Here is a 23,133-nt window from a genome sequence, read left to right as displayed (position 1 = left end):
AGAGCTGCACTCACTATTCTGCTGGTGGAGTCACTGTGTACATACATTACTTATCCTGTACTGCTCCTGAGTTACATCCTGTATTATACTCCAGAGCTGCACTCACTATTCTGCTGGTGGAGTCACTGTGTACATACATTACTTATCCTGTACTGCTCCTGAGTTACATCCTGTATTATACTCCAGAGCTGCACTCACTATTCTGCTGTGTGAGCTTATATAGGCAGTATCAGCCCACTTCTCAGTTACCCCACACCCTGAGGTGGCGCTGTTGTCCTCAGAGCCTGCCAGTGTCTCTGTGAGGGATAGTTTGGTTCTAGTAGTCCTTCTCTTGCGCCTGTAATTACATGTTCCGGCAGCTCATCGCCATGAAGTAATAATGAAGCGGTGAGTTATGGCGGCCACCATTTATACGCGGAGAAGCACCACATAGTTAATCGCTAAACACTTTAATAAGTTCTTCGCTTAATGAACTTACGTCTCCTGGAAGTTATTTAATGAGCGGTAAATGAATCCACTGACGCAAGAGACACAGCGCTCTGTAATATCGTATTACTCTGGCAGCTTCACCTGATATTAATGAGCAGCCAATCAGAGTGAGTAATAATGACAGGAGGAGGGGCCAATGTTTTTATCTGTTCCTTAGACAATCCCTACTAGTTATAAGGGTCCTTTGACAATATGCTGGTCACAAACCTGGCAGTAAGTGTTTAGCTTCCCTGCAGCGCCTCCACAGGCGGAATTAGGTATTACACAGCGCCCATTCATATCAATGTCTGTGTAATACAGGACATCCCTCCAGGGAGAGAGATGCTCTTTATTACCACACTCCACCCCAGACAAGAGATGAGGAACAGCGAGTGCCGCTCAATTCAAATTCTATGGGGCCACCGATGGCAAGGTACACCCCACGGCTATCTCCGGCAGTCCCATAGATTAATGTCATGACTATGCACATGCTTGTCAACTACTCCATTCAAACAAGGAGCACTGGACTACCATTCTCATGATCAAGACGGTCCTGGTATTCAGACCACCACCAGACACTTGTCAACTACCCTGTGAATAGGTGATAAGCTGAGAATCCCCCTCCAGGGACCTAAAGACATAAACAGACACCAGTACTATGCACTGACATGCCAATAGTCCGGGGCCAGGAACTAATATTGGGTAGGACCCCCTCTAGTCCGGTGAAGTGTGGCAACACAAGTGGAGGTAAGAGGACTGGAGGGATGTTAAGCTGTCTGAATGGCCCCCCACAGCTCCGAGGTGTGAATAGACATCACCACATTCCATCAATACTCAACTGGGCTCATGTCAGTTGAACCTAAAGGCCGTGCCAATTGCAGAAACTTTTCTGAATGCTCCTCCAACCAATTCTGGATGCATAAACAATTCTAGCCAGATGCCGCCACTTGCCATCATTAAGCACCCGTGGGTGACCAGTGCCCCATCCACCGTGGGTGGTAATGCCTTCTATGAAGTCTTCCTGGCACACATGAGATGCTGTGGATGGATCATGGTAATTGTGCACATCATTTCAGAACTGGAATGTACCGTCCGCCTGGCACCATCATGCTTCACCTCACCTCCGGTAATTCACGTCTCTCTGCCCTGGCCAGTGTCCATCATCCTCACAAGATGTCACATCACAGCCTCTACAGATGTGGGCATTCCCAAGCCAGCCCCTGAGGCAGCGCCACTTCATTTACATACCGCAATCCCAGGAGTTCTAGAAGTCAGTGTGAGGGGTACAGGATAGCTGGGGCCCCCTGACATTGGGATCCCGGAGCTTTCACTTACTCTGATGCTCCACCCTGGGGGCTTCTATATAGTTTCCACAGGCAGTACGCACCTTCTGCATCTTTTCCAGGGACGCGTAGTACTTTGACCACCAGTCTATGACGTTCTCTGCAGACTCATCAGCTATTGTCCTCTTCTTTTTTTTAGTGGAGCGTCTCGTGGACCCTCTCACCAGTTCCTGTGAGGGAAAATAAATAAAATGTCAGCAATGGTGTATAATACTGGTGTCATGGTGCCTGGCGGGGGCATCAGGGTGGTCCCAGAGAGACCACCTGCACCCTGAATGAGACAGTGAAAGCTTAGGGTCCCTTTCCTGGCTATCATGCAGTCAGAATGATGCACTAGAACGATGCTCATCCTGTCATTACTATGACTGTGGTCGAGGAGAGTTATGAGAAGGTTCACACAGCCCACAGAACATGTCAGTGTTTCCCACCTCCCATCCTCAGCACCCCCAACAGGTCAGGTTTTCAGGATCTCCTATAGTAAAAACACCTGTGGCAATGTCTGAGGCACCGACAATAATTCCATCACCTGTGCAGCACCGAGGAAGTCCTGAGAACATGACCTGTTGGTGTGGAGTTGGGAAACACTGGTATATGTGGATAATGGTGCCCTACTATCTACAGGTGTTGACATACATGAAATGAAAGTTTTAGCCATCTTATGTATGACCATCCATAATCACAACCAGCCAGAGGAGGTCGGCACAAGAGGTTATTACCTTCTGTTTAGTGTCCTTCTTTAAGGGAGACTTAAACGTTGCCATTGAGGATCTTGATTTGGCTCCATCTTGGGTTGGACCATGCTGTTGTGTCGCAAGTGGAGGAGATGCCGGATCCATAGGTGCAGTACTTGGATCAAGGAGGGAGGCAGCAGCTGGATCCAGAGAAGGACCTGATGGTGGAACTGGAGATGGGGATGGAGATGTTCCTGGAGGAGTCTCTTGAGGAACTATTGACTCCACATCTACGTACACATGATCTGTTGGTTCTTGCTGGGTAGGAGGATCAGGCTGAGGAGCAGCTGAAGCTAGAAGTACATTCAGTATTGGCAAATATTGTACATATGAGCAAAAAGAATGAAAATTTTCATGTTCAAATACTGAGGTGACAAAAATTCATCATGGTTATCCAACTTGTTGGACTTTTTACTTTAGTTCTCCTCATATAATTAGAACATAAGAAGATAATTCTGGGGCTCCACCATAAAGGTTTCTAACCCCCTATGTGTGCTATAGATTGACTACACAAGTGTACCATAATTACGGTAGTACATCTGGCCATTGTGTATGGCTTGCACAGTGGTATACATAGAAGATTGGAGATAGCAAATTTTGAAGATAGGCCCCTGATTATGGTGCTGGTCTTCCCCTTCTATGACCCTTGGTAACCTCCCTATCTACCCCCTCACTTGATAAGTTTCTCAGAAGAGGTGGTTCAGCACATATGAAGGTTATGGGACCAACCAGTATGCTCTTTCTCCAAGTGCCCCATAGCACCACATGCTCTGCCTCCATATTATGTTGACCCTCAGATTGGCCTGCGTTCAAAGCCAATTTCTTGACCTAGTCTCTTGAAGACATACAATCTCTCTTCTATAGTGTGCTCTGTGTATGTGTGCTGAGTAGGATTTTGCATGGTTCCTAGAGGTTATGGACCGACATATGTCTTCTGATGTAACAGGAAGGGACGTCAGCCACCAGGGCCCTGGTCTGACAGCTACATCTGTACCCGTATAGCAGTACCCTTGCCTACAGGAGCTTCTCACCACTTTTAGTAGGAGCTTCTTCAGCCTCTGGTAGTGCCGGGAGGTCCACTTCAGTAGGTTTATACAAAAACTGCTTCAAACAGTTGATCATGTGTGTCCCAACTAGCGTACTACGGCCAAACGCCCTCCAGTCCACCACACAGATACTCAGAGGAGGGTGCAGCACTTCGTTTTCTGGCAGTTCCTAAGAAAGTACCATTAATTGAGGTCACTTTAAGATTTACTAAAGAAAGTACATGCAAATACAACCCCGATCCCAAAAAAAGTTGGGCTGCTGTGTAAAATGTCATTAAATATAAAGAAAAAAGAATGAAATGATTTGGAAATCTCATCTCACCAGATTGTATTTCCCACAGAACATTTCAGAGGGGGGGGGGGCAGTTTTCATTACATTTGAAAATTGATGTCAGCAACAGATCTGCCAGACGTTGGGTCGGGGCCGAGCCTACCCTCCCTGTAAGCACGTCAGCCTCTCCAGCATCCAATACTGACCCTTGGCCTTCTCCCTTGTGCTCGTGAATTTCTGCAGACTCTCTGGATCTCTTGATATTATCTAGATGGTGGATATTTAACGTCTTCACAACTTTACCTTCAGGAACAGGTTTTTGAAATGATTCCACAATTTTTAGATGCAGTTTTTCAGTAAACCATCTTTACTCCTGAGAGACTCGGCATCTCTAACATGCTCTATAGAGAGTCGTGACTCAGTAGTCCATTGGCACACCAGCTTTCTGTGACCTCTGGCCCAACTACTGAGAGATCTATTTCTGCCATCAATTTGTACGAGTTGCAAGTGAAATGGAAATCCCCCCCCCCCCCTCCCCCTCCCCCCTTATCCGGTATGCTCTATGTTCTATGGGGAATCCAATCTGGTTAGATGAGGCTTCCAGATCATTTCATTCTAGATTTATTTACATTTTTTGCAGCACCCAACTTTTTTGGAACTAGGGTAGTCAGAATGTGTGAAGGACGGAGTCTGGGAGACGTATCAGTATGTCATAGGATGCCTGAATTTACGAGCTGACAAAAATGGCGCACATGCTATAATATAAAGGATGCCATTTTCTGGACATGTGAAACACTATTCTCCTCTTTACACCAATGTTATGAACTGAGCACGCTTACAGTAATAACAAGCCACAAGAAAGGAAGCCGCTTTAATAAATCTGCTGCATTTTAGGGCTCCTTGCAGTCACGCCGCTTTAATAAATCTGCTGCATTTTAGGGCTCCTTGTAGCCACGCCGCTTTAATAAATCTGCTGCATTTTAGGGCTCCTTGCAGTCACGCCGCTTTAATAAATCTGCTGCATTTTAGGGCTCCTTGCAGTCACGCCGCTTTAATAAATCTGCTGCATTTTAGGGCTCCTTGTAGCCACGCCGCTTTAATAAATCTGCTGCATTTTAGGGCTCCTTGCAGCCACGCCGCTTTAATAAATCTGCTGCATTTTAGGGCTCCTTGTAGCCACGCCGCTTTAATAAATCTGCTGCATTTTAGGGCTCCTTGTAGCCACGCCGCTTTAATAAATCTGCTGCATTTTAGGGCTCCTTGCAGTCACGCCGCTTTAATAAATCTGCTGCATTTTAGGGCTCCTTGTAGCCACGCCGCTTTAATAAATCTGCTGCATTTTAGGGCTCCTTGCAGTCACGCCGCTTTAATAAATCTGCTGCATTTTAGGGCTCCTTGCAGTCACGCCGCTTTAATAAATCTGCTGCATTTTAGGGCTCCTTGTAGTCACGCCGCTTTAATAAATCTGCTGCATTTTAGGGCTCCTTGTAGTCACGCCGCTTTAATAAATCTGCTGCATTTTAGGGCTCCTTGTAGCCACGCCGCTTTAATAAATCTGCTGCATTTTAGGGCTCCTTGTAGCCACGCCGCTTTAATAAATCTGCTGCATTTTAGGGCTCCTTGCAGTCACGCCGCTTTAATAAATCTGCTGCATTTTAGGGCTCCTTGTAGCCACGCCGCTTTAATAAATCTGCTGCATTTTAGGGCTCCTTGCAGTCACGCCGCTTTAATAAATCTGCTGCATTTTAGGGCTCCTTGCAGTCACGCCGCTTTAATAAATCTGCTGCATTTTAGGGCTCCTTGTAGTCACGCCGCTTTAATAAATCTGCTGCATTTTAGGGCTCCTTGCAGTCACGCCGCTTTAATAAATCTGCTGCATTTTAGGGCTCCTTGCAGTCACGCCGCTTTAATAAATCTGCTGCATTTTAGGGCTCCTTGCAGTCACGCCGCTTTAATAAATCTGCTGCATTTTAGGGCTCCTTGCAGTCACGCCGCTTTAATAAATCTGCTGCATTTTAGGGCTCCTTGCAGTCACGCCGCTTTAATAAATCTGCTGAATTTTAGGGCTCCTTGTAGTCACGCCGCTTTAATAAATCTGCTGCATTTTAGGGCTCCTTGCAGTCACGCCGCTTTAATAAATCTGCTGCATTTTAGGGCTCCTTGCAGTCACGCCGCTTTAATAAATCTGCTGCATTTTAGGGCTCCTTGTAGCCACGCCGCTTTAATAAATCTGCTGCATTTTAGGGCTCCTTGCAGTCACGCCGCTTTAATAAATCTGCTGCATTTTAGGGCTCCTTGTAGCCACGCCGCTTTAATAAATCTGCTGCATTTTAGGGCTCCTTGCAGTCACGCCGCTTTAATAAATCTGCTGCATTTTAGGGCTCCTTGCAGTCACGCCGCTTTAATAAATCTGCTGCATTTTAGGGCTCCTTGCAGTCACGCCGCTTTAATAAATCTGCTGCATTTTAGGGCTCCTTGCAGTCACGCCGCTTTAATAAATCTGCTGCATTTTAGGGCTCCTTGCAGTCACGCCGCTTTAATAAATCTGCTGCATTTTAGGGCTCCTTGCAGTCACGCCGCTTTAATAAATCTGCTGCATTTTAGGGCTCCTTGCAGTCACGCCGCTTTAATAAATCTGCTGCATTTTAGGGCTCCTTGCAGTCACGCCGCTTTAATAAATCTGCTGCATTTTAGGGCTCCTTGTAGTCACGCCGCTTTAATAAATCTGCTGCATTTTAGGGCTCCTTGCAGTCACGCCGCTTTAATAAATCTGCTGCATTTTAGGGCTCCTTGTAGTCAAGCCGCTTTAATAAATCTGCTGCATTTTAGGGCTCCTTGTAGTCACGCCGCTTTAATAAATCTGCTGCATTTTAGGGCTCCTTGCAGTCACGCCGCTTTAATAAATCTGCTGCATTTTAGGGCTCCTTGCAGTCACGCCGCTTTAATAAATCTGCTGCATTTTAGGGCTCCTTGCAGTCACGCCGCTTTAATAAATCTGCTGCATTTTAGGGCTCCTTGCAGTCACGCCGCTTTAATAAATCTGCTGCATTTTAGGGCTCCTTGCAGTCACGCCGCTTTAATAAATCTGCTGCATTTTAGGGCTCCTTGTAGCCACGCCGCTTTAATAAATCTGCTGCATTTTAGGGCTCCTTGTAGCCACGCCGCTTTAATAAATCTGCTGCATTTTAGGGCTCCTTGTAGCCACGCCGCTTTAATAAATCTGCTGCATTTTAGGGCTCCTTGCAGTCACGCCGCTTTAATAAATCTGCTGCATTTTAGGGCTCCTTGTAGCCACGCCGCTTTAATAAATCTGCTGCATTTTAGGGCTCCTTGCAGTCACGCCGCTTTAATAAATCTGCTGCATTTTAGGGCTCCTTGCAGTCACGCCGCTTTAATAAATCTGCTGCATTTTAGGGCTCCTTGTAGTCACGCCGCTTTAATAAATCTGCTGCATTTTAGGGCTCCTTGCAGTCACGCCGCTTTAATAAATCTGCTGCATTTTAGGGCTCCTTGCAGTCACGCCGCTTTAATAAATCTGCTGCATTTTAGGGCTCCTTGCAGTCACGCCGCTTTAATAAATCTGCTGCATTTTAGGGCTCCTTGCAGTCACGCCGCTTTAATAAATCTGCTGCATTTTAGGGCTCCTTGTAGTCACGCCGCTTTAATAAATCTGCTGCATTTTAGGGCTCCTTGCAGTCACGCCGCTTTAATAAATCTGCTGCATTTTAGGGCTCCTTGTAGCCACGCCGCTTTAATAAATCTGCTGCATTTTAGGGCTCCTTGCAGTCACGCCGCTTTAATAAATCTGCTGCATTTTAGGGCTCCTTGCAGTCACGCCGCTTTAATAAATCTGCTGCATTTTAGGGCTCCTTGCAGTCACGCCGCTTTAATAAATCTGCTGCATTTTAGGGCTCCTTGCAGTCACGCCGCTTTAATAAATCTGCTGCATTTTAGGGCTCCTTGCAGTCACGCCGCTTTAATAAATCTGCTGCATTTTAGGGCTCCTTGTAGTCACGCCGCTTTAATAAATCTGCTGCATTTTAGGGCTCCTTGCAGTCACGCCGCTTTAATAAATCTGCTGCATTTTAGGGCTCCTTGCAGTCACGCCGCTTTAATAAATCTGCTGCATTTTAGGGCTCCTTGCAGTCACGCCGCTTTAATAAATCTGCTGCATTTTAGGGCTCCTTGCAGTCACGCCGCTTTAATAAATCTGCTGCATTTTAGGGCTCCTTGTAGTCACGCCGCTTTAATAAATCTGCTGCATTTTAGGGCTCCTTGTAGTCACGCCGCTTTAATAAATCTGCTGCATTTTAGGGCTCCTTGCAGTCACGCCGCTTTAATAAATCTGCTGCATTTTAGGGCTCCTTGCAGTCACGCCGCTTTAATAAATCTGCTGCATTTTAGGGCTCCTTGCAGTCACGCCGCTTTAATAAATCTGCTGCATTTTAGGGCTCCTTGCAGTCACGCCGCTTTAATAAATCTGCTGCATTTTAGGGCTCCTTGCAGTCACGCCGCTTTAATAAATCTGCTGCATTTTAGGGCTCCTTGTAGCCACGCCGCTTTAATAAATCTGCTGCATTTTAGGGCTCCTTGTAGCCACGCCGCTTTAATAAATCTGCTGCATTTTAGGGCTCCTTGTAGCCACGCCGCTTTAATAAATCTGCTGCATTTTAGGGCTCCTTGCAGTCACGCCGCTTTAATAAATCTGCTGCATTTTAGGGCTCCTTGTAGCCACGCCGCTTTAATAAATCTGCTGCATTTTAGGGCTCCTTGCAGTCACGCCGCTTTAATAAATCTGCTGCATTTTAGGGCTCCTTGCAGTCACGCCGCTTTAATAAATCTGCTGCATTTTAGGGCTCCTTGTAGTCACGCCGCTTTAATAAATCTGCTGCATTTTAGGGCTCCTTGCAGTCACGCCGCTTTAATAAATCTGCTGCATTTTAGGGCTCCTTGCAGTCACGCCGCTTTAATAAATCTGCTGCATTTTAGGGCTCCTTGCAGTCACGCCGCTTTAATAAATCTGCTGCATTTTAGGGCTCCTTGCAGTCACGCCGCTTTAATAAATCTGCTGCATTTTAGGGCTCCTTGTAGTCACGCCGCTTTAATAAATCTGCTGCATTTTAGGGCTCCTTGCAGTCACGCCGCTTTAATAAATCTGCTGCATTTTAGGGCTCCTTGTAGCCACGCCGCTTTAATAAATCTGCTGCATTTTAGGGCTCCTTGCAGTCACGCCGCTTTAATAAATCTGCTGCATTTTAGGGCTCCTTGCAGTCACGCCGCTTTAATAAATCTGCTGCATTTTAGGGCTCCTTGTAGTCACGCCGCTTTAATAAATCTGCTGCATTTTAGGGCTCCTTGCAGTCACGCCGCTTTAATAAATCTGCTGCATTTTAGGGCTCCTTGCAGTCACGCCGCTTTAATAAATCTGCTGCATTTTAGGGCTCCTTGCAGTCACGCCGCTTTAATAAATCTGCTGCATTTTAGGGCTCCTTGCAGTCACGCCGCTTTAATAAATCTGCTGCATTTTAGGGCTCCTTGTAGTCACGCCGCTTTAATAAATCTGCTGCATTTTAGGGCTCCTTGCAGTCACGCCGCTTTAATAAATCTGCTGCATTTTAGGGCTCCTTGCAGTCACGCCGCTTTAATAAATCTGCTGCATTTTAGGGCTCCTTGCAGTCACGCCGCTTTAATAAATCTGCTGCATTTTAGGGCTCCTTGCAGTCACGCCGCTTTAATAAATCTGCTGCATTTTAGGGCTCCTTGCAGTCACGCCGCTTTAATAAATCTGCTGCATTTTAGGGCTCCTTGCAGTCACGCCGCTTTAATAAATCTGCTGCATTTTAGGGCTCCTTGCAGTCACGCCGCTTTAATAAATCTGCTGCATTTTAGGGCTCCTTGTAGCCACGCCGCTTTAATAAATCTGCTGCATTTTAGGGCTCCTTGCAGTCACGCCGCTTTAATAAATCTGCTGCATTTTAGGGCTCCTTGCAGTCACGCCGCTTTAATAAATCTGCTGCATTTTAGGGCTCCTTGTAGTCACGCCGCTTTAATAAATCTGCTGCATTTTAGGGCTCCTTGCAGTCACGCCGCTTTAATAAATCTGCTGCATTTTAGGGCTCCTTGCAGTCACGCCGCTTTAATAAATCTGCTGCATTTTAGGGCTCCTTGCAGTCACGCCGCTTTAATAAATCTGCTGCATTTTAGGGCTCCTTGCAGTCACGCCGCTTTAATAAATCTGCTGCATTTTAGGGCTCCTTGTAGTCACGCCGCTTTAATAAATCTGCTGCATTTTAGGGCTCCTTGCAGTCACGCCGCTTTAATAAATCTGCTGCATTTTAGGGCTCCTTGCAGTCACGCCGCTTTAATAAATCTGCTGCATTTTAGGGCTCCTTGCAGTCACGCCGCTTTAATAAATCTGCTGCATTTTAGGGCTCCTTGCAGTCACGCCGCTTTAATAAATCTGCTGCATTTTAGGGCTCCTTGCAGTCACGCCGCTTTAATAAATCTGCTGCATTTTAGGGCTCCTTGCAGTCACGCCGCTTTAATAAATCTGCTGCATTTTAGGGCTCCTTGCAGTCACGCCGCTTTAATAAATCTGCTGCATTTTAGGGCTCCTTGTAGCCACGCCGCTTTAATAAATCTGCTGCATTTTAGGGCTCCTTGTAGTCACGCCGCTTTAATAAATCTGCTGCATTTTAGGGCTCCTTGTAGTCACGCCGCTTTAATAAATCTGCTGCATTTTAGGGCTCCTTGTAGCCACGCCGCTTTAATAAATCTGCTGCATTTTAGGGCTCCTTGTAGTCACGCCGCTTTAATAAATCTGCTGCATTTTAGGGCTCCTTGCAGTCACGCCGCTTTAATAAATCTGCTGCATTTTAGGGCTCCTTGCAGTCACACCGCTTTCGCTTCACATATTTTGAAATTGTCGCAGAAGCAGTAAAACACGTCCAAAGCTCGTCCACATGGTGCATGCCATTGTGTGTGCTGCAGTGGGGTGAGGGGATGCCCGTTGGCTTCAGGAAGCAGATATCAGGAGGGAGATGGTCAAGAGTGTAAACGGCACAAACTGCATCAAAGCTCCCAAAATCGAGTATGTGGGAGGATACATCCGTCACAACACTCTGGGTACAGTAGGCACCGTTCTCTTTCCGATGCCAACTCATGGCTGGCATACATTACACTGAAAACGGTAGATACTATTAGCAAACGTGGCACATTTTATGGCTCGTGGCCCTGTCTCCTTAAACAAAAGACCAATGTGACGAAATAATACTGCAGATCGCACCCTTGTATCTGCGTCAATCCGCCCCCTTCCTGGTCCGGGGAAAGTGAAGTGGATCTAAGTATCCTGCCAATAAGCTCATCTATATTCATTGCACTGCCTTCACACCTCTACCGGAGGGCATCTACTCTTCTTGGGACCAGCAAGGAAACCCTTTGTTGCAGTGATAATGAAATTAGCCAATTGCAGGAGATCATATTGTCTCACTGCCCCTCCGATACCCATCCCCCACTTGTCTCATATCATGTTTGGTATCACTAGTCTCACTGCCCCTCCGATACCCATCCCCCACTTGTCTCATATCATGTTGGGTATCACTTGTCTCACTGCCCCTCCGATACCCATCCCCCACTTGTCTCATATCATGTTTGGTATCACTTGTCCCACTGCCCCTCCGATACCCATCCCCCACTTGTCTCATATCATGTTGGGTATCACTTGTCCCACTGCCCCTCCGATACCCATCCCCCACTTGTCTCATATCATGTTGGGTATGATTTGTCTCACTGCCCCTCCGATACCCATCCCCCACTCGTCTCATATCATGTTGGGTATCACTTGTCCCACTGCCCCTCCGATACCCATCCCCCACTTGTCTCATATCATGTTTGGTATCACTTGTCTCACTGCCCCTCCGATACCCATCCCCCACTTGTCTCATATCATGTTTGGTATCACTTGTCCCACTGCCCCTCCGATACCCATCCCCCACTTGTCTCATATCATGTTGGGTATCACTTGTCTCACTGCCCCTCCGATACCCATCCCCCACTTGTCTCATATCATGTTGGGTATCACTTGTCCCACTGCCCCTCCGATACCCATCCCCCACTTGTCTCATATCATGTTGGGTATCACTTGTCCCACTGCCCCTCCGATACCCATCCCCCACTTGTCTCATATCATGTTTGGTATCACTTGTCCCACTGCCCCTCCGATACGCATCCCCCACTTGTCTCATATCATGTTGGGTATCACTAGTCTCACTGCCCCTCCGATACCCATCCCCCACTTGTCTCATATCATGTTTGGTATGATTTGTCTCACTGCCCCTCCAATACCCATCCCCCACTTGTCTCATATCATGTTGGGTATCACTTGTCCCACTGCCCCTCCGATACCCATCCCCCACTTGTCTCATATCATGTTGGGTATCACTTGTCCCACTGCCCCTCCGATACCCATCCCCCACTTGTCTCATATCATGTTTGGTATCACTTGTCCCACTGCCCCTCCGATACGCATCCCCCACTTGTCTCATATCATGTTGGGTATCACTAGTCTCACTGCCCCTCCGATACCCATCCCCCACTTGTCTCATATCATGTTTGGTATCACTTGTCTCATATCATGTTGGGTATCACTTGTCTCATATCATGTTGGGTATCACTTGTCCCACTGCCCCTCCGATACGCATCCCCCACTTGTCTCATATCATGTTTGGTATCACTTGTCCCACTGCCCCTCCGATACGCATCCCCCACTTGTCTCATATCATGTTGGGTATCACTTGTCTCATATCATGTTTGGTATCACTTGTCCCACTGCCCCTCCGATACCCATCCCCCACTTGTCTCATATCATGTTGGGTATCACTTGTCCCACTGCCCCTCCGATACCCATCCCCCACTTGTCTCATATCATGTTGGGTATCACTTGTCTCACTGCCCCTCCGATACCCATCCCCCACTTGTCTCATATCATGTTGGGTATCACTTGTCCCACTGCCCCTCCGATACCCATCCCCCACTTGTCTCATATCATGTTGGGTATCACTTGTCTCACTGCCCCTCCGATACCCATCCCCCACTTGTCTCATATCATGTTGGGTATCACTTGTCTCACTGCCCCTCCGATACCCATCCCCCACTTGTCTCATATCATGTTGGGTATCACTTGTCCCACTGCCCCTCCGATACCCATCCCCCACTTGTCTCATATCATGTTTGGTATCACTTGTCTCATATCATGTTTGGTATCACTTGTCCCACTGCCCCTCCAATACCCATCCCCCACTTGTCTCATATCATGTTGGGTATCACTTGTCTCACTGCCCCTCCGATACCCATCCCCCACTTGTCTCATATCATGTTGGGTATCACTTGTCTCATATCATGTTGGGTATCACTTGTCCCACTGCCCCTCCGATACCCATCCCCCACTTGTCTCATATCATGTTTGGTATCACTTGTCCCACTGCCCCTCCGATACCCATCCCCCACTTGTCTCATATCATGTTGGGTATCACTTGTCCCACTGCCCCTCCGATACCCATCCCCCACTTGTCTCATATCATGTTGGGTATCACTTGTCCCACTGCCCCTCCGATACCCATCCCCCACTTGTCTCATATCATGTTTGGTATCACTTGTCCCACTGCCCCTCCGATACGCATCCCCCACTTGTCTCATATCATGTTGGGTATCACTAGTCTCACTGCCCCTCCGATACCCATCCCCCACTTGTCTCATATCATGTTGGGTATCACTTGTCTCATATCATGTTGGGTATCACTTGTCTCATATCATGTTGGGTATCACTTGTCCCACTGCCCCTCCGATACCCATCCCCCACTTGTCTCATATCATGTTTGGTATCACTTGTCCCACTGCCCCTCCGATACGCATCCCCCACTTGTCTCATATCATGTTGGGTATCACTTGTCTCACTGCCCCTCCGATACCCATCCCCCACTTGTCTCATATCATGTTGGGTATCACTTGTCTCATATCATGTTTGGTATCACTTGTCCCACTGCCCCTCCGATACCCATCCCCCACTTGTCTCATATCATGTTGGGTATCACTTGTCCCACTGCCCCTCCGATACCCATCCCCCACTTGTCTCATATCATGTTGGGTATCACTTGTCTCACTGCCCCTCCGATACCCATCCCCCACTTGTCTCATATCATGTTGGGTATCACTTGTCTCACTGCCCCTCCGATACCCATCCCCCACTTGTCTCATATCATGTTTGGTATCACTTGTCTCATATCATGTTTGGTATCACTTGTCCCACTGCCCCTCCAATACCCATCCCCCACTTGTCTCATATCATGTTGGGTATCACTTGTCTCACTGCCCCTCCGATACCCATCCCCCACTTGTCTCATATCATGTTGGGTATCACTTGTCTCATATCATGTTGGGTATCACTTGTCCCACTGCCCCTCCGATACCCATCCCCCACTTGTCTCATATCATGTTTGGTATCACTTGTCCCACTGCCCCTCCGATACCCATCCCCCACTTGTCTCATATCATGTTGGGTATCACTTGTCCCACTGCCCCTCCGATACCCATCCCCCACTTGTCTCATATCATGTTGGGTATCACTTGTCCCACTGCCCCTCCGATACCCATCCCCCACTTGTCTCATATCATGTTTTGTATCACTTGTCTCACTGCCCCTCCGATACCCATCCCCCACTTGTCTCATATCATGTTTTGTATCACTTGTCCCACTGCCCCTCCGATACCCATCCCCCACTTGTCTCATATCATGTTTGGTATGATTTGTCTCACTGCCCCTCCGATACGCATCCCCCACTTGTCTCATATCATGTTTGGTATGATTTGTCTCACTGCCCCTCCGATACGCATCCCCCACTTGTCTCATATCATGTTTGGTATCACTTGTCCCACTGCCCCTCCGATACCCATCCCCCACTCGTCTCATATCATGTTTGGTATCACTTGTCCCACTGCCCCTCCGATACCCATCCCCCACTCGTCTCATATCATGTTTGGTATCACTTGTCCCACTGCCCCTCCGATACCCATCCCCCACTCGTCTCATATCATGTTTGGTATCACTTGTCCCACTGCCCCTCCGATACCCATCCCCCACTCGTCTCATATCATGTTTGGTATCACTTGTCCCACTGCCCCTCCGATACCCATCCCCCACTCGTCTCATATCATGTTTGGTAACTACTAAGAGGAGGATCACTCTTATGTCTCACGGTGGCCGCAGCTTTCCTCTTGGAGGGCCTCCTGGACTTATACAGCTGCAGTGTTACATTGGTTTGCTATCCCGAAGATCTGCACCTATCCTGGGCATTCCCATCGATGGCTGGCCTGTCCCCTGTTCCGTGTGCTCCTCCTCCCCCCAGGACTCTGTGAAACAACTTCATAGACTGGTGTTTTCTCTTACTTTATCCCTTTTTGTTTTATACTATTTGCATTTGTAGCTCCTCCCCTTTATGTAAATCTCTCCTCTTGTATATTTCTATCTAATCCCTGCTGACCTTCTTGGAATATTACTTTATTAGTCGTTTTTGAATGCTTTAAGGGATCCATAGCCCCGAATTGTGTGTCGGCTGGTGGAGACAGAGGTGGCAGACCCGTGGGAAACGGTCAGCAGAGGCAGCGAGGGGTGTTGGGGAGCGTTAGGCTGTGCAGGGGGTGATTTGGGTTCACCTTGCAGGAGTGCAGGATCCGGGGAGCTGGAACGAAGTTGACCCTGTGGCCTGCCCCTGGTGCCGTACCACACAGGTCGATGACTGTCGGACCTGTAAGCCTCGTATCCGTGACAACCAGTAATGGCATCCAAAGCCAAGTGTTGGGGGGGCTACAGCATGTCAAATTTACCATGATTCATGTCAAACACTGGCTTAATAGGTGAAACCTCCCCCGCTGGCAGCTGGCGGGCAGCTGGCGGGCAGCTGGCGGGCTTCAGTCTGGCGCACGGAGATGCCAGCAGATACAACTGTGTGGAGAGTTGGCGCCTAGTAATACTTGTTCTGCTCTTATATGGTCTCCTTAGACCGGCGTAGGAGACACAAGTGTAAGTAAGTGCGCCCCTCAGTGTTGGACCCGTTGGGGGCGCTCTCCATCAGGGGTCTCACGGCAGTTTCCTTACTTCTTTTCTCCAGTTTAATATGACAAATGTATCGAATGTCGCCGATGTGGATATATGTGTCGCCTCTTTAATGTGTCTGCAGATGTGGATCTCTGTGTCGCCTCTTTAATGTGTCGCCGATGTGGATCTCTGTGTCGCCTCTTTAATGTGTCTGCAGATGTGGATCGATGTGTCGCCTCTTTAATGTGTCGCCGATGTGGATCGATGTGTCGCCTCTTTAATGTGTCGCCGATGTGGATCTATGTGTCGCCTCTTTAATGTGTCTGCAGATGTGGAGCCCTTCATACCGACGGCTGCAGCAGGCTTTAGGACTTGTTAACAAGGTGCAGTTCATAAATTTGGGGTAACCCCTCCCTCCGCCCCAGCCCCGCCCCTTTTCTAGGCACTTTTGAAATATGACATTTGCTTTTTTTGGAGTAAATCAATAAGAAAACGTGTCGCTTACATCCCCCCCCCCCCCCCCCCCCGCGCATATTCTGAATGTGCGGCGCTGTCAGCAGCGGGAAGCAAACACTGACCAGTCCGCCCCCCCGCTCCGTATTTAGGGTCACTGTAGTAATCACGCAGTCGCTGTGTAATCGTCTCACAGGGATGAGCCGCAGCACCCGATGTCACTCACCACCTCAAACCAGTCCGCCATGACACTGAAGTTGGGGTTGCTCTTGTAGCTCTGAATGACGCAGGATTTCACGCCTTTGCCCGCACATTCGATCATCACCTGAGGGCGATCCACGGACAGCAGCTGCACCTTCTTCAGCTCTCGGACGCCCCAGAAGAGAACCTGAGGAAAGTGGCACCGAAATCAGGGATACTGAGCTGCAGATTATTGATGAGTGACGCCAATCAGCAGTCATACGTGGGACTAGCGATCCTGGCGCTCACCGCCCAACCCTCCCGTCAGCAGCAGATCCGCTGCTCACACCAGAGATGTGCTGCCGAAAATGACGGGTTTAATGCCGCCTAAAACATGCAAAGAACCAGGAAAACCATCTGATTGCAGGTTGTTAGATTCCCGGCCGATGACTGGGGCCGTTCATCCGGACCTTCACCGGGCTGTGTAGGGCCTTTACCCCTACGGGGTCTGGGGTGGCCGGAGAGTGCTGCCGGCAGGACGTGAGGCCCCCGGACATCGGAGCATCTTACTCCCCCAAAAGGGCCAACTTCTATGCAGCAGGACTGTTTGCTCCTTTGCTTTGGTGGCCAGCGGGGAAGAAGCAGCGAGCATCTGATCAGCCTGGCCATACACCGTTGGCTGAATGCCCATTTTGTGACCAGTCTCTCCCACCACTTACACGAGCGACTCCTCCAAGAACAGGTGACCTCCCCAAAGCAAGAGAACACAGGGCAAATTAAAATTCAACTGCTTGTTGCTTATCTACCCCAATATCTGCCATCAGGAAGAGTCGGGCGGCCCCCATGCACATTAGCTGGTCAGCTGGCCCTAAGGATATCGCCTGATATACAGCTAATGTGTTCGGTGTGTATGAGGAATTAGGCTACTCCATCCTGCCCCACTGCTGCTGAGGACCTACAGGTGTACTGCATGCTACGAAGTACCTCATCCCGCCGTCAGTACTTCAATTGCTTCATAGGAGAAGGTCTGCTATAAACCCGGACGAGCGTCTACCTCCGTGAATTAGTGATACTACATCTCCCATCATTCTCTGGATCTCTTACCTCCACTCTGTATTTGCTCAGTACGGGGCGGATATCTGCAGGCACAGAGTACACCTGGCTGGGATCAGGGGCATCAATAGGTGGCAGATTCTGGGGACCAGAGTCGGGAATCTGAAGAGGCAAGAGAGCAAGGGTTAAATATCTGATTCCAGGGGGTCTAACTGCGGGTAGCCCTGGTGATATGGAGATCTGTGCACCCTGAAAGCCCCATGTGAATGGAGCAATGCTGCACATATGTGACCAGCACTCTATGGGATGGAGGGAGATTGCCATGGAAGTCAATGGAGCGACGGTCCCTCGTGTTCATCACTGTTCAAATCACATGGGGCATTCGAGGTGCGCAGATATCGGGATCGCTGGGTGTCCCAGTGTTCAGACCTTCAGCAATCCCTTAATGGCTTGCAGATCCGTCCTACACTGTCTGTCACATGCACTGTATTACATATTACTGTACAGGCATCAACCCTCCGGCGCCGCCACCGACCCTCCGCCGCCGGCACGGACGCTCACACACCGGCACGGAAGCTCACACACCGGCACGGAGCCCCCTACACCAGCACGTAGCCTCCTACACCGGCACGGAGCCCCCTACACCGGCACGTAGCCCCCTACACCGGCACGTAGCCCCCTACACCGGCACAGAGCCCCCTACACCGGCACAGAGCCCCCCTACACCGGCACAGAGCCCCCTACACCGGCACAGAGCCCCCTACACCGGCACAGAGCCCCCTACACCGGCACAGAGCCCCCTACACCGGCACAGAGCCCCCTACACCGGCACAGAGCCCCCTACACCGGCACAGAGCCCCCTACACCGGCACAGAGCCCCCTACACCGGCACAGAGCCCCCTACACCGGCACAGAGCCCCCTACACCGGCACAGAGCCCCCTACACCGGCACAGAGCCCCCTACACCGGCACGTAGCCCCCTACACCGGCACGTAGCCCCCTACACCGGCACGTAGCCCCCTACACCGGCACGTAGCCCCCTACACCGGCACGTAGCCCCCTACACCAGCACAGAGCCTCCTACACCAGCACGTAGCCTCCTACACCAGCACGTAGCCCCTTACACCAGCACGTAGCCCCTTACACCAGCACGTAGCCCCTTACACCAGCACGTAGCCCCCTACACCAGCACGTAGCCCCCTACACCAGCACGTAGCCCCTTACACCAGCACGTAGCCTCCTACACCAGCACGTAGCCCCCTACACCAGCACGTAGCCCCTTACACCAGCACGTAGCCCCTTACACCAGCACGTAGCCCCTTACACCAGCACGTAGCCTCCTACACCAGCACGTAGCCCCCTACACCAGCACGTAGCCCCCTACACCAGCACGTAGCCCCCTACACCAGCACGTAGCCCCCTACACCAGCACGTAGCCCCCTACACCGGCACAGAGCCCCCTACACCAGCACGTAGCCTCCTACACCAGCACGTAGCCCCCTACACCAGCACGTAGCCCCCTACACCAGCACGTAGCCCCCTACACCAGCACGTAGCCCCTTACACCAGCACGTAGCCTCCTACACCAGCACGTAGCCCCCTACACCAGCACGTAGCCCCCTACACCAGCACGTAGCCCCCTACACCAGCACGTAGCCCCCTACACCAGCACGTAGCCCCCTACACCAGCACAGACTGCTCTATGGTGTTTACTTCTATTTCCTGCAGCAAACCTTACAGTTTCCATACAAATCGCCATATATGGCCTTGTGCAATATGAACATTAACATGCGCAGTAACATAGGTGCAGGCCATGTGGCTGCTGTGAGATTGAAGGGGTACAGACCTGGTTGCTTGCAAGACCTGCTCCTCGTGGTCTTAAAGTTAGAGCGGTATTCACCTCTGAGACTTTTTTGGCATGTCCATAGGATGTGAGGGGGCCGGAGGAAGGTGATCAGGGGGTCAGAAATAACCTTACGCTACATTATTTCTGTAACTCCCATAGAAGTCACTCCACCATGCTTGGCCGTTTCTGTCATCTTGTAATCAGCGGTGTTCCCATCTCAGTCAGTGGCCCGAAATAATATCTCATGACTCCATTGGCCTTTATTTATATATTTGCACTCACCTGAAATAACTCGAATGCCGCCAGAAGGTCACCCCCGGAGAGGTGTCCGCAGAACAGGGGGTAATAGGCCAGTTTAGCTGGGCTGTACGTCTGGTCAGCATGTATGACTGTCGGAGTGGCCACTGTAGAACCGAGGTACTCAGGTTTACCCTAGAGGAGGACAAAAATAGGGAGAAAATTACATGGATCCATGCAGATTCCCAACAAAAACAGCAACATGAAGACAACTGAAAATAATAAGAATGCCCCGAATAACAAAAGGCAATCCAGTATGTCCTCCTTTCACTGATACAACTAATTACCAGGGGCCACTCCAGATGGTGGAATTCCCCTGGACTCTTCCAGAAATAAGTGTGTTCAGCTGCACCGACCACCCATGTGATTTCATGGGGAGTAGAAGCCATCTAATGGCACCTATCTACAAAAAACAAGGCATCATACAGGCCAAAATCCAACCACAACCCTCGTTTTCCTGGACAGGAGACATCCAGAAATATTGGTTTACCCCACAGTCAGAAGATCCCACCTTAATTGGTGTAATTGTATGAAACATGTCTAATGTTTGTCACCAGCTATACATGTGATGTCTGAAATTACCCTACTATAATCACATGGAGATGAGGTTATCTATGGCACAGCCATTACTTCAATGTGGTTATCAAGGGCATGGACGTTACCCCAATGGGGTTTGCTCCGGCCGTTACCCCTGTTCTGTCAGGCAGTGATGCCCAGCTGGGCAACGATCCTGTACACAGAGTGACCTGCAGTACCAGAAGGAACAGAAGGGTCTCTCACGTCGTCCTCTGCTACAGGGCACTGAAAGGTGCTTCTACCCGGTGCCAGTCACTACACTGATACTTCCCATCCTGTGCGATTCACTGCACCAATGCTTCTACCCTGTGCCAGTCTCAGAACAAAACGGTATTTAACAGGGAGAAATGCAAAGTCCTACATCTGGGCAAGAAAAATAAGGAAAGCGCATACAGAATGGGAGGAATTGGGCTAAGCAGCAGCACATGTGAGAAAGACTTGGGTATACAAATAGATCATAGACTGAACATGAGTCAACAATGTGATGCAGCAGCCAAAAAGGCAAACCCAATTCTGGGATGTATGAAGATAAGCATAGAGTCTAGATCACGTGAGGTCATTATCCCCTCTACTCTTCCTTAGTCAGACCTCATCTGGAATATTGTACCCAGTTCTGGGCACCCCACTTTAAAAAAGACATCAACAAACTAAAGCAAGTTCAGAGAAGAGTTACCAAGATGGTGAGCGGTCTGCAAATCATGTCCTATGAGGAACGGGTAAAGGATCTGGGAATGTTTAGCTTGCAGAAGAGAAGGCTGAGAGGAGACTTAATAGCTGTCTACAAATATCTGAAGGGCTGTCACAGTGCAGAGGGATCAGCCCTATTCTCATCTGCACAAGGAAAGACTAGAAGCAATGGGATGAAACTGAAAGGGAGGAGACACAGATTAGATATTAGACAGTGAGGGGGATCAATGAGTGGAACAGGTTACCACGGGAGGTGGGGAGTTCTTCTACAATGGAAGTGTTCAAACAAAGGCTGGACAAGTATCTGTCTGGGATGATTTAGTGATCCTGCACTGAGCAGGGGGTCGGACCCGATGACCCCGGAGGACCAGATGACCTCGGAGGTCCCTTCCAACTCTACCATTCTAGGATTCTATGACAATACTGATGCCTTTCCCCTGTACCAGTCACTATACTGATGCCTCCCCACTCATCACTCTCTTCCATAAAGCTCTCCACAGTGCTTCACCTCCCTATATCTCCTCCCTCATCTCTGCTCTGCTAATACCCTTACACTACGTTTCTCCACAATCAGAATCTCCCCCTTCCGCTTCCAAAACCTCTCTTGCTTCACTAGTTCTCTAGAATGCGCTACCCTGGACGATCAAGTTAGTTTCTAATGCCCACAACGTCAGGCATGCTCTAATGTATGGATATGGACCCATCTAGCCTGACTGCAAGAGTTTTCACGAGATCTGTATTAGATTTCCATCACTTCTACAAGTTATGGGAAGTATAAAGCATGGCGGTCCAATAATTGGGAGGCTTTATAGTCTTTACTTTTCTCTGTATTTTCAGAATATACAAGAACTTTCAATTATTTTTGGAGATCTAATACCACCACTTGACCCTCCAAGAAGAACACAACATGAAGACCCTGCATGCTCCTCACCAGAGCGTCGTCATCGTACAGCTCTATGACTATATTTGGAGGCTCCTCTCCAATATCTTTGATCTCTCCATGTAATGTTATGCCGTTGAACAGCAGCATCTGGTTCCATGTTGGTGAAAGCGTCTGTGGAATGATCTAGAAGCACAAGGAGAGAACGGAGGCCATTAGGAGCACATCGCAACCTGTCACATCCTTTGGAATTACGCAAGTCTCTAATATTTCAAAATCAACAATTTGCCTGCAGATATCAAGGTTGGGGCAATAAACCCTTAGAGAGCAAGGACTGGGCCGGCCAACCACTTGACAGCAAGGGTGCCGGTAGTAGACCACTGGACACCAGGATATAGGCATGTACAGCAGCTGACGCAAAAGACTGGAGTACAAAACCGTTCAATGTCAAGAGGTGTTATACCATTAGCTGCAGACGCTTTTCTCCCCTCCCCTGGCAGCGCTTGTCGACATCCTCCGGGTCTTCTGCGGCAGACGCTGCACTATCCTTCTGGCTGTCCCCTCTGCTCACATGTGTGTGCTAGGTCCGCATCTTAAAGGCAGCATGTGCACACAGCGTTCCCATCCCTGGCCTATCCAGACGCTTTCCTAGATTATTTATGGTGCCTTCGGAGGGCGCCTGAGCAAAAGGTTCCTAGTGATCCAGTGAAGGGGTTTCAGTAGAAGAATTTGGGAATATAAATTGATAACAACCTTTGACCCGCTGAATACGGGGTTTTGACCCGCTGAATACGGGGTTAAACTATTCAGGAGGATTTATGGATGAATGGGAGGTGTGAGACATCAGTAGCACAGATAAGACTGCTGGCCTGGTGACCCCCCAACAGTAATTCAGGGACCATAAACTCTCACTTCCGCTATCAGTGCCTAAACAAAAACGTTTGTTTCCTGTTGCAGAATTCCTTTTAAGTGCGAACCAATCCCATCCATATCTGTGCCTTGTCATAATTGTGTGTATATATATATCCATGTCTGTGCCTTGTCATAAGTGTGTGTGTATATATATATCCATGTCTGTGCCTTGTCATAAGTGTGTGTGTATATATATATATAGATATACATATATCCATGTCTGTGCCGTGTCATAAGTATGTGTGTATATATATATATCCATGTCTGTGCCTTGTCATAAGTGTGTGTGTATGTGTATATAT

At 48.9% G+C, this 23,133-nt stretch overlaps 1 protein-coding gene across 5 annotated transcripts in view; it reads right to left on the bottom strand.

Annotated features, from left to right (window-relative positions):
• Positions 1 to 23,133, bottom strand: part of FER1L6 (fer-1 like family member 6) — a 274,935-nt gene that overhangs the window by 119,944 nt on the left and 131,858 nt on the right. For all 5 annotated transcript variants that reach the window (XM_066578811.1, XM_066578813.1, XM_066578810.1 and 2 more), the window contains 7 exons: positions 21,971 to 22,105; positions 19,762 to 19,911; positions 17,685 to 17,795; positions 16,627 to 16,788; positions 3,574 to 3,757; positions 2,528 to 2,835; positions 1,856 to 1,981 (listed from right to left, as the gene is read on the bottom strand). In XM_066578811.1, the coding sequence (XP_066434908.1) occupies positions 1,856 to 1,981; positions 2,528 to 2,835; positions 3,574 to 3,757; positions 16,627 to 16,788; positions 17,685 to 17,795; positions 19,762 to 19,911; positions 21,971 to 22,105 (1,176 nt within the window). The remainder of the gene's footprint in view (positions 1 to 1,855; positions 1,982 to 2,527; positions 2,836 to 3,573; positions 3,758 to 16,626; positions 16,789 to 17,684; positions 17,796 to 19,761; positions 19,912 to 21,970; positions 22,106 to 23,133) is intronic.

The sequence above is a fragment of the Eleutherodactylus coqui genome, chromosome 9 (assembly GCF_035609145.1).
Source record: "Eleutherodactylus coqui strain aEleCoq1 chromosome 9, aEleCoq1.hap1, whole genome shotgun sequence".
Classification (NCBI taxonomy): domain Eukaryota; kingdom Metazoa; phylum Chordata; class Amphibia; order Anura; family Eleutherodactylidae; genus Eleutherodactylus; species Eleutherodactylus coqui.
The sequence above is the reverse complement of the archived record's forward strand: the minus strand, read 5'-3'. Positions and strand labels throughout refer to the sequence as shown.